The sequence below is a fragment of the Microtus ochrogaster genome, chromosome 2 (genome assembly GCF_000317375.1).
Source record: "Microtus ochrogaster isolate Prairie Vole_2 chromosome 2, MicOch1.0, whole genome shotgun sequence".
NCBI lineage: Eukaryota > Metazoa > Chordata > Mammalia > Rodentia > Cricetidae > Microtus > Microtus ochrogaster.
In genome coordinates this window covers 19,189,508-19,201,053 of record NC_022010.1, presented here as the reverse complement: position 1 = coordinate 19,201,053, position 11,546 = coordinate 19,189,508, and the positions used below count along the sequence as shown (strand labels likewise).

Sequence of the window (11,546 nt, the reverse complement as noted above, 5' to 3'; positions counted from 1 at the left end):
CATTCCATCACCGCAGCAGTGCTCCCTCATCTCCATCACCCCAGCAGTGTTCCCTCATCCCCATCACCCCACCAGTGCTCTCTCATTCCATCACCCCAGAAGTGCTCCCTCATCTCCATAATCCCACCAGTGCTCCCTCATCCCCATCACCCCACAAGTGCTCCCTAATCTCCATCACCCCACCAGTGCTCCCTCATCCCCATCACCCCACAAGTGCTCCCTCATCCCCCTCACCCCATCAGTGCTCCCTCATCTCCATCACCCCACAAGTGCTCCCTCATCCCCATCACCCCACCAGTGCTCCCTCATCTCCATCACCCCACAAGTGCTCCCTCATCTCCATCACCCACCCCACCAGTGCTCCCTAATCTCCAACACCCCACAAGTGCTCCCTCATCCCCATCATCCCACCAGTGCTCCCTCATATCCATCATCCCACCAGTGCTCCCTGATCTCCATCATCCCACAAGGGCTCCCTCATCTCCATCATCCCACCAGTGCTCCCTCTTTCCATCATCCCACCATTGCTCCCTCATCTCCATCATCCCACAAGGGCTCCCTCATCCCCATCACCCCACCAGTGCTCCCTCATCTCCATCACCCCACTAGTGCTCCCTCATCTCCAACACCCCACCAGTGCTCCCTCAGCTCCATCAGCCCACCAATGCTCCCTCAGCTCCATGATCCCAACTCCAATGTATCTGTCCCTCCCTCTTGTGAGGTGGAAGGATTAGAAGTTCAGAGCCAACCTCCATGATACAGTGAGTTCTAGGTCAACCTGCTGCATGAGACCCTGACTCAAATAAATACATAAATAAATAGAAATTTTCTGAGGTTTTACATTTAGCTGATTTTGAAAATTTCTATGCAGGAAATAAACCGAATCAAACCGTGAGGCAACATTCATGAAGTATATATGACAGAAACTCAATTTCTTTTTTTAGATGTATTCAATTTAACATATTAATAAAATTCCTGTGGGCTAGGAATATGGTTCAGTGATAGAATGTTCAACTAATATGTGTGAAGGCCTGGATTCAATCCTCAGACAGAAAAGAAAGAAGGAGGGAAGAAGGGAGGAAGAGGGAGGGGGAAGGAAAGGAGGGAGGGAGGAAGGAAAGGAGGGAGGGAGGAAGGAAGGGAGGGAGGGAGGGAGGGAGGGAGGGAGGGAGGAAGGAAGGAAGGAAGGAGAAAGAGAAAGAAAATCTATCAATGAAGAGGAACTCAACAGAAAGCTTAGAAGCAGTAAGACAGTTGGAGGAAGAAGAAAGGAAAACATTATAAAGCAGCTCACTCTCCCAGCCGGACTTCTTCTGTTGGAATGGCAACCAAGAAGCCAGATGTGTGAAGCCAATCGGTTCTGACAGAGATTCAGAGGGAGTCAGTGTCAGGTTGGCCTTTCCGCAGGACAGTCTGGCTAAGTTGATGCAGAGGTTAAGGGCACTTTTTCTCTGGTGTAACTCTACTCCCAGGAATTTAACTCCGGAGGCTCTCAAATGTACCATCAAAGACCTGTACACAAAGTATTCTCTGTGGAATGTTCCCACAGGGTCGAAAACCAGAGTGCAGCCTGGATGCTCAACCGCGGAGAGCTGACTAAATAATCAGAGCATATGTGCAGTGAAGAATGGCATACATGGGTTGACATCAGAGTGGTGCTCAGAAGAGCTGGCTCTATAGCTTGCTGGTAGAATGCTTGTCTAGCGTGCGAAAACCCTTGGGCTCTAGACCCAGCAAAATACACACACACACACACACACACACACTTGGTTCCTGTAATGTTTTGTGGTTTTGTTTGTTTGTTGACAATGGGTGTGCTCTCTTGTCCAGCATGTGAAAACCCTTGGGCTCTAGACCCAGCAAAACACACACACACACACACACACACACACACACACACACACACACACACACACACACACACACTTGGTTCCTGTAATGTTTTGTGGTTTTGCTTGTTTGTTGACAATGGGTGGGCTCACTTGTTAGCCCAAGCTGGCCTCAAACCTGACATCCTCCTGCCTCTACCTCCCAAGTACTAGAATTATCTATGTGTGAGACCATAGTTCTTTAATTGGTATTGTTAGAGAGAAGCAAAAACAACAACAAAAACTAAACCAAACCAGACAAACAAAAAAACCCTCCAGGTTGTAAAAGTGGGTAAAAGTGTTTTCTAGGCAAGCCAGTTAATCCAAGCTCAATTCCCGATCCCATGGTGAAAGGAGAAAATTGACTCCTCCAACACACACACACACAGACACACACACGCACGCACGCACGCACGCACACACACACACACACACATGCACACTCTTAACAATTTCTTACACATTGTAGCTAGACAGGGGTAGGAAGCTCTGATACTCTGTTGCACAGGGGAGATTGACTACTGAGAGCAGCCATGTCCCATGAATCTCAAAGGCTAGCAGAAGTCAATCTAATTCTCAGGAAGCTGAGGCAGGAGATTCACAGGTTTGAGGCCAGCATGGGCTGCACTGAAACCTTGTCTCAGAAAAACAGCACAAATTAAAAAAAAAAAAGCTGAAAGAAGGGAGTTTGAACGTCTTTACCATGAAGGGTGATAAATGTCCGTGGAGATGGAAGTCTACTCCGATCTCCCAGTGCGTGCCCACACCAAGAGAAGACGTGTGTACCTTTAACACAGGTTCTGTGTTCTTAGGAACCAGTTCAAAATAAGGCGGGTCAGTGAGTTGACTCAGAAAGTGTGCCACCAAGTCTGCCACCCTGAGTTCGCCTGCTGGATCCACAAGGTGGAAGGAGAGAACCAACTGCTTCAAGTTGTCCTCTGACCTCACACACACACTGTGACGTGCACACACACACACACACACACACAATCACACACTGTGACATGCACACACACACACACTGTGACATGTGCACACACACATACACACACAAATAATAGATAAGTGTAAAAGAAAAGCTGATTAAAATAATAAGTAATAAAAATAATTTAACCAAATACAGTAATACAGATCTTCAAATCTTCAATTCCGGCGCTAGGGAAGGTGAGTTGGGGAGACAATTAAGTTCAAGGTCAGCCTAGTCTACGGAGTAAGAATATGTCTCAAAAAAACTAAAATGAATAAATTTAAAACATATATATCAAGGGGCTGGAGAGATGGCTCAGTGGTTAAGAGCATTGCCTGCTCTTCCAAAGGTCCTGAGTTCAATTCCCAGCAACCACATGGTGACTCACAACCATCTGTAAAGAGGTCTGGCGCCCTCTTCTGGCCTTCAGGCATACAGACAGAATATTGTATACATAATAAATAAATAATTTAAATATATATATATAAATCAAAGTGATAACCAAGCATTGTGGCACACAATCTTCAATTCCAGCACTCAAGAGACAGAGGTAGGTGGATCTCTGTGAGTTTGAGGCCAGCTTGGTCTATATAGTGAGTTCCAGGACAGACGGGGCTATGTAGAGAGACGTTGTCCCACACACACAAAAAAGAAAGAGAAAAAGAAAGAAAGAAAGAAAGAAAGAAAGAAAGAAAGAAAGAAAGAAAGAAAGAAAGAGAAACAGAGAGAGAAAGAGAGAAAGAAAGAAAGAGAGAGAGAGAGAAAGAAAGAAACAAAGAAAGAAAGAAGAAAAAAGAGAAGGAAGAGCCACATTGCTAGTACGTCCTGCTTTCCAAGCCTCTGACCTGCTTTCCTTGGCAAAACACTGCTTAGTCCCACCTTCAAAATCGGGGGTGGGGGGTGGGGGTGGGCGTCGTCTTGGGGCAGCGTTGACACGATAATCCTAGATGACAGCTAAAGTACATTTCACACCTCATCTCTTGAACCTCACATTGCTGGCTCCGTGTGCCAGTTTGGGTCTTCACTACTTTACACGCTGCTGTGATAAAATGTCCGGCGGGAAGCAACTCCAGGAAGGATTTTCTGCAGGCTCACAGTTCATCATGGCAGAGCATGAGCAGCTTGGCCACAGTCAGAAAGCCGCGAGAAGTGAACAGACACTGGTTCTCGGCTCGCTTTCTCCTATAGGGATCTCCTGTAGGATCCCTAGCCATAGGATGGCACTGTCTACATTTATAGGTAGAGTTCCAGTTAGCTCTATCAACTTGACACAGCCTGGAGTCCTCTGAGAGAAAAACCTCAACGGATGAATTGTTTAGATCAGATTGGGCATGTCTGGGGGGTGGGGACATATCTTAATGGCTAATTTATATAGGAGGGCCCAGCTCACTGTGGGTAGCAGCATTCGCTAGGTAGTCTAAGAAAGATAATTGAGCCTTAGGCAAAGAACAAACCAGGGTCCTCCACGATTTCTCCTTCAGTCCCTGCCCTGACTTCCCTCAGTGAGGGACTGCTACCTGGGAGTCACAGTTAAATGATTTTATCTGTGTTTATAATCTTCTATAGATGAATATATAATTAGAGTCACAGTTTATCTGGTTACGCCAGATAAACCCCTTCTCCCCTCACTGTTGCTTTCGGTGAAAGTGTTTCATCACAGCCAGGGCAATCAAACTACAACAGTGAGTTTTCCTACCTCAATCAATTCAATCTAGAGAATTCTCCACACGCATGCCCAGAGATTTGCCTCCTGGATGGTTCTGAATACTGTTGAATTGGAAACATTAACCTTCACGGTTTTCCCCTGTCCCTTTTGTGTTCCCACACAACTCCCAAATGCAAGCCAAAAACAGAAAAAGTCCTCCACTGGGGCCTTAGGAAATTAATCAAGGCCTAATCCTGCATGCAGCCAGGAAGCAGTGCCGGGCAGCCTCCAGCTGGGAAAGGCCGGACTCGGAAAGGCAAAAATCCAAAGCTTTCGTTTTCAACGTCGATTTTTTTTTTAATTCCAGAAGCCAAAGATATTCGGTTTTTAAAACCCTCCAGGGCTTGTTATTCAATTCATGTGGGAAAAAAAAAATCAGAAACAGAAAGAACATCTATTGGCGAAGACCAACTTTTGGGTCTTCAGAATCCACCTCTGCCACGCAGACACAAGTGTCCTTCCTGCCATCACTAGTGAACAAGGCTACAGCCGGTTCTGGGCAGAAAGACTGACCAGTGAAGGTGTGGAGTCACCCCAAAACAAGCCCATGCAAAGGAGATGGGATGGGAGATTTGAGCTGAGCATGTTTGTCACCATAGCGTCGGCATGAACCCCAAGGCAGGACAAAGCACCCATGCCGCTCCCCTTGTCCTCTGACTACAGCATGAATCCGTCAACACATACAAAGTCAGGGGACAAGGCTGCTTAAGAGGAAGGAGGGTGGGGCCAGGTGAGCCCCAGAAGGACGGTATTCTAGGTGGTTAAAGAGCAAGATGACTGGACACAGGAGCTAGAGCAGAGGCCAGACCAGCCTACACGGAGCCGTGGCCCGCCTCGGAGCAGGAAAGCAAAAGCAGGGGAGGGCAACCAGCCTCTCAGGTCCTAGACTGGACCGGTGTCACACTGTGGGAAGGTTCACCTGGGATTACCAGGTCTCCCACTTTGTATTCGATAAAGTGTAAATCTCAGCACTCTTTAAAGAAACTTCCCTTTGAGACCATTACAGATCACCCCCAATTAGTCAAAATCCATAGAACATAGAGCAAGCAATCACGGGTACCCAGGCCCACTTGGTGTATCTACGATACAACTCTGGCAAGGAACATCAGGGAGCATCTCAGAAGGCAAGGGTAGGGGTTTCCAAGGGCCAAAGGACCAGGAAATCTGCTGTGAGATTATATGCCCCAAAAATAACGAGGCAGCCTTCACCATGATTCTTCAACAATATGGCTGCATAAACAAGACCCGAACAGAGCCAACAATAGTTATGACAGTGTGAAAGGGGGCTATCACAGGGCCCCAACCCTAAATGGTGAACTGCAGGCAGCTAAGAAATGCTGACAGTACGATAATTATTTCTTCCCAGCCATGAACTACCTCATCTATTTTTGCTTATTTTTTAATTTTTATTTATTTATTTATTTTTGGTTTTTCGAGACAGGGTTTCTCAGTTAGTTATAAAAGACAGTCCTTGAACTTGCTCTGTAGACCAGGCTGGCCTCGAACTCACAGAGATCCGCCTGCCTCTGCCTCCCGAGCACTGGGATTAAAGACTTGCTCCACCGCCGCCCAGCTCATTTTTGTTTATTTTTTTAAGGCAAGGTCCTTTGTGGACCAGGCTGACTGTGAACTCAGAATCTTTCTGCCTCTGAGTGCTGGCATGATAGGCGTTTACTAATTGTGCTGACTCAAGGTGCCTGCTTTTGAAAGATGTCAAAAATACAGATGTTTTAAATTGGATTTTGAAATTTTTCGCCGATGCTAATATCGCCAGTTTTTTTTTTAATTAAAATCGTGTGGTGTTAATAAGATGGGCTAGACCCAACCCATAGGCTCCTTGAACTCCCAACAGGGTCAGATCACCCACACAGTCCTCGAAGTTTCATAAGAGCAAGACAGCCTCCATCTTTTATGGAAAAGGATAATATATGGCTGTTTTCAAACCACGAAGGTGAAAAGCCTGTCACAGTTAGTCACATGGCCGCCTCAGACTCCCATGGGGATGGCAGGCCGGTCTCAGGGAGCAAACAGCCTCGAGGGCTAAAAATAATGGCGTGGAAAAGGCAGGGAAATGAGAAGGATGGGGAAGGAGGAAGGGAGAAGAGAAAAAAAGAGAAACAAAGACAAAAGACGGAGGAAGATGACCGAGAGAAAAGTTGGAGACGGGAGTAAGGAGGGGGTGAGAGAACAGAAAGAAGGAAGAAGTGGGAGAAAGGTTTTAGTCTACAGCATAACCGTAAGCCAGTTCTTCAGAATTCATTTTTCACGCATATCTAATGTTCCACTGATCTAATATCAGTTTGCTTTGAGGAGTTGGGAGGGACGGAGGGAGGGAGGGAGAGAGAGAGAGAGAGAGAGAGAGAGAGAGAGAGAGAGAGAGAGAGAACTGAGTGTCAACACTCAAATCCTCCATGTCTTATTTCTTCCCTTCCCAGGCTGGCTCCCATGGGGTCTGGGACATCCCTTTGGGAACGCTCCTTTGGGCTCTGCTACCAAAACACTAAGAAGCCTCTCTGCGGTGGAAAAGTTGGTCTCTCTCTGTAAATGGCCTTAGACACCAAAGCTCTTTTTACTGAAGGAGGTTGCCTGCTGTCTCGACGGTCTGCAATACTGTTCCCCGTGTTTTTCATAGCTACCTCTTTCTAATCTGGGTCTCCATTCCCTCTTGCAAAACTTCCTGATTCCAACGCATCTTGCTCTGTTTTCTCAGCGTGATGCCCCACGACCATGTTTTAGTTATGGTCTTTTGTCTGCCTCATCGTCTTTGAAGGTGGTAGAGGGAGGGGGGGTCCATCTCTTCTGTATCATGTGTCTGCTGCATCAAATTACAGCCTTTCTGTGTGTATACGTGCACGTGTGTGTGAAATTCAGGTTTCTGCATTTGCAGCCTCCCGTTTTAAATGTTAGTAATTAAAAACATAACTATATAGGTAGAATGAATGATAGAGTATAAAAACAACTAGACAGATATAATTAAACATAAACATAGAATGACCACAGAATATAATTATACGCATAAAATATATTTATAAATCTAGCATCTCCTAGAAAAATCTCTACTTGCTATGTTTCCATGTTTTTGATATGGAATAAACATTGTTTTTAAAAATTCTATTATGGGGGCTGGAGAGATGGCTCAGTGGTTAAAGCTCTGCCTGTTCTTGCAAAAGGACATGGGTTTGATTCTCCACACCCACATGGCAGTTCACAACCATGTATAACTCCAGTCTCAGGGGAGCTGATGTCCTTTTCTAATTTTCACCTGCATAGGGCATCCATATGGTGCACAGACATACATGTAGGTAAAGCATGCATGCACATAAAATTTTCTTTTAACAACTCCATTGTGAATACATATTCTCATTTATGTATTTTTGTTTTGTTTCAAGACAGCGTTTTCTCTGTGTGTTGCTCCCTGTCCTGGAACTCACTCTGTAGACCAGTCTGGCCTCGAACTCACATTGAGATCCACCTGCCTCTGCCTCCCTGAGTGCTGGGATGAAAGACGTGCACCACCACCACCTGGCTTATATATTATTTTTTGGATGGCCCCGCAAAGACGGAGAATGATATTTCTGCTGTGACCCGGTGGTTACAGAAGTCCTTCGTAAGCTACTTCATAAATAATAGCTGTCGTTGTCTGTTTTGTATGCCAAGCAGAGCTGTGAAGTCTGGGGCTGTCCTGGAATCGGCAGTCCCCACGGCCTGGAAGGAAACTAGGTAACGACGCAGCTTGCTATTTTTCTCAAGTTTCCAGTCCCTCGTTGCAAACACCATCTATAAAAGGACATGTTTATAAACTTTTACAAAGTGGCCAGCAATCTTGACGAATGCCATTTATGGGTTTGGATCCACCAACCTCAGCGCTTCCTAGGTCACCCTGGGGAACAGAGGGCTATGAACCAGGACCTGGGGTGTATGCGAGAGTGTCTCAGATGAGTGTGGGGGTGAGTCCCCTCTCTGGAGTCCCCCTTCCTCTCCTGGCTTTCCTCTCAAGTGGGAACTTGGAGCTAAATGGGCTCTAACTACAGCTCTTAGAATTCGGCGTCAATGACAGCTCACGGTCACAGTCACAGGGAGACTCGGAAGGTGGTGGCACCCCAAAGGATCTCGTACCATCTTTGAGATTTCTAAAACTAAGCGATCACTCACATGGTAGATACCTGGTGACCTGGGTCAGGGTAGACACCTAAACACGGGGAGCTGAAAATGCAGGTGGCCTCAGCTGGGACTCTGTTTACAGGATGTCAGCACTGTCTTTACACAGACAAGGCACGGAAGATGGTTGGTGGCTGTTTTCTGAGTCCTGCCTTGTGCATATGGACAGGGATGGGGCCGGAAGGAAGCAATGAAGGATAACAGCTTATCACGAGTTTTCTGTGTCACTCCTAGGTGACTCCCCACTAGGTGTCAGTTCCCCTAACTCCCTCCAGATGGCGTCGTCTCGTTCCTGTGAGCTTGAACTAACCATTCCTGCTACAGGCTTGCCATTGACTGGCAGCTGTGCAGGTGTGTGTGTACAGGTGGGAACCAGCTCTGTGTCCTTCTTAAGCTGCTTTGGGCAATCCCAAGGACACTCCCTTCCTTGGCAAGTGACATCCAACCCTGACTCTCACTCTGTGTCTGGGCAGTCCCTTGGCTTATGCGTCAACCCTGTGCCCATCTGGGGCTCTCATGGTCGGGGAGCCTGTCAGGGGTCAGGTTTTCCTAAAGTCTCCTTTGGGGCTTCTTGGGCTTTGGAGATAGGAGGGGGAAGTCCAAAGAGGTCTTGCAGAGAAGGCTGGATATTATTTAAAAAAAAAAATCATAGACTAAGTCCAAAATGTAAGAAAAGACAAAAATAAGTTGGGGGTGGGATGAGGAAGTAGAGTGGGGAGGATGAAAGAAACAAGGAACAGAAACAGAGGAGAGGAAAGGAAGGAGGAAAACTGGAAAAGAGAAAAGATGAGCGGGGAGGCAGAAAGGAAGGAGGGGAGAGGGGGAAGACCGTCTCTTGGCTGTGCCCTGTGGTCAGTGGAAGCAGAAGGAAGAAGGACAAAGGAGCTACTAGGGATGGGAGTGGAAACCAGAAGGAATCCCTCTCAGCCTAGTCTGGAACTTTGAGAGGCACCTAGGATCCCTGGCCGAGGCTCCGGGAACCCTCGGGCCATTATTGAGGGTGCTCTACCAGGAGAGACTTTGTTCTCCCCAACATCAGGTCAGGTGCGAGGCACCTAGCATCTACACAGAACAAAGCTGAATTGGCACCACCGAAGTTCAGGATCCAGGATGCTAGTTCATGTATGGAGTGGACATGTAAGTATGTACAGACATGTACGCATGTGTACAGACATGTACGCGTGTGTACAGACATGTATGCAGAAACTCAGTCAAAGGACAAATTCCGCAAACGGCCCTTGATGTTTTCTCTCCTCAGATCAGACCAGCAATCCGCACAGTTCTGGGTCTGACTGACTGAAGATGCCTTTTGGTACGAGCAGCACCCCCATATAAGAAGGGTAGGAGATCTTTCCCTAAAACAGTTTCAGTATGTTCTCCAGAGCCTCATCCTCTCTGCTGCCCTTCACCATGGCTACCGTGTTGGCTTGTGAGCACTGGCTGGGCAGGGCCCCTGTTAAGAGGCAGGCTGATTCGGTTGATTAGTTCTGCTGGGAACCCCAGTGTCTCTGAGCTGAGTCACAGGCTTCTTCGCCGTGACCCACCAGGCTTTCCCAGCAATGGGTCAGACATGCTTGTTCTTTGGCTCTAACCTTCAACGAGAACCCCAGTCCCAGAGGACCTGCCACAAGCAGGCTGGAAGCCTCTTCCTATTTGCCCCCACTGCAGATGTGGCAAGCCTCCTATCTGTAACAGGGCTGTGATTTGGACTTCCAAACAAGTGTCACCTTGTACGTCTAAAAGGGGGAGTTACAACAGCCGAAGGCAAGTGTTCTGATCCCCACACACACACCCTCGCTGTGCGTGTCCAGCACAAGTGGAAGGCACCACATCGTGGTGGCCAGGACCCTTGGAAGGGACAGTCCACAGCACCATGAGGTTGGAGGCAACAGGGAGATTTCCCATGGTAGTGATCTACGTAGGCACAAGAAAGAGCAAAAGGCTCTTTTAATTAAGAGTCTGCCTAATATGTCTCCTTAATTAGAAGACAACACCTAACCTGGATCAAGACGCAGCTGGGACAGAGGCCAGCTTCCTCACCAGCAGCCTGAAGGCGCTGGTCACACCAGAGTTGTCTCAAAGGGCAGAATGTATTTTCTGGGGCTTCGACTAATGGTTTGTGGCGTACCCCAAAGGCAAGGAGCAAAGCTTACAGTCATCAGAGCAGGAAGGGACCTTACCTGGGTGCTCCTGGGAACTGGGCTGAGTTCCGCACATCTGTAAGGAAAGGTCATAGGGTAAGTGCGGGAACAGCCTCCGCAGATGCATCCCAGCTGCCTGGGCAGCCCAGGGGCTATCCCAGCTGCCTGGGCAGCGGAGGCATTACCTGAAAGCTGCTGAAGGACCAGAGTAGCCAGGCCCAGCGGCAAGACAGTGCTGGCAGATCCCTCATGGTGGGAACCAGGCAGTGGGATCTCCCACAGCCTGCTGGGAACCTCTCTACCTCCAACTTCCTGAGGACAAGGGCATCTTCATCACAGGTCTCTAGCCACAAAGTCTGTCCCCTAAAGTTTGTGCCTGAGCTCAGTTGGGGAAATTCTCCTCTCCAAACTGGAGTCTTCAGGGACTCAGAGTCTGGATGTAGCTCCGGGTTGAGTGAGCACTCCTCCTTGGTTCTACCAACATCCCCAAGGTCCTGGCTGCTGCTGCTGCTGCTGCTGCTGCTGCTGCTGCTGCTGCTGCTGCTGCTGCTGCTGCTGCTGCTGCTGCTGCTGCTGTTGCTAGACAGGCCAGGGCTCAGGAGTCTGTGTCCTGGGCCGGAGACTGGCCGGCACTTGCCTCCTGTCTCAACCCAGAGCTCAGAGCTCAGCTTGCAGCTTGGAGCTCAGCGATGTCTGCGCTGCCTTTC

The 11,546-nt window shown here is 48.1% G+C and overlaps 1 protein-coding gene across 1 annotated transcript in view; it reads right to left on the bottom strand.

The window, feature by feature from the left end:
* Adgrd1 (adhesion G protein-coupled receptor D1) overlaps positions 1-11,337 on the bottom strand; it is a 116,736-nt gene extending 105,399 nt beyond the window's left edge. Inside the window, exons 1-2 of the mRNA XM_026783480.1 lie at positions 11,025-11,337; positions 10,879-10,915 (exon numbers count right to left, since the gene is read on the bottom strand). Coding sequence (XP_026639281.1) covers positions 10,879-10,915; positions 11,025-11,090 — 103 coding nt within the window. The 5' untranslated portion in view covers positions 11,091-11,337. The remainder of the gene's footprint in view (positions 1-10,878; positions 10,916-11,024) is intronic.
* Positions 11,338-11,546: the final 209 nt, after the last annotated feature.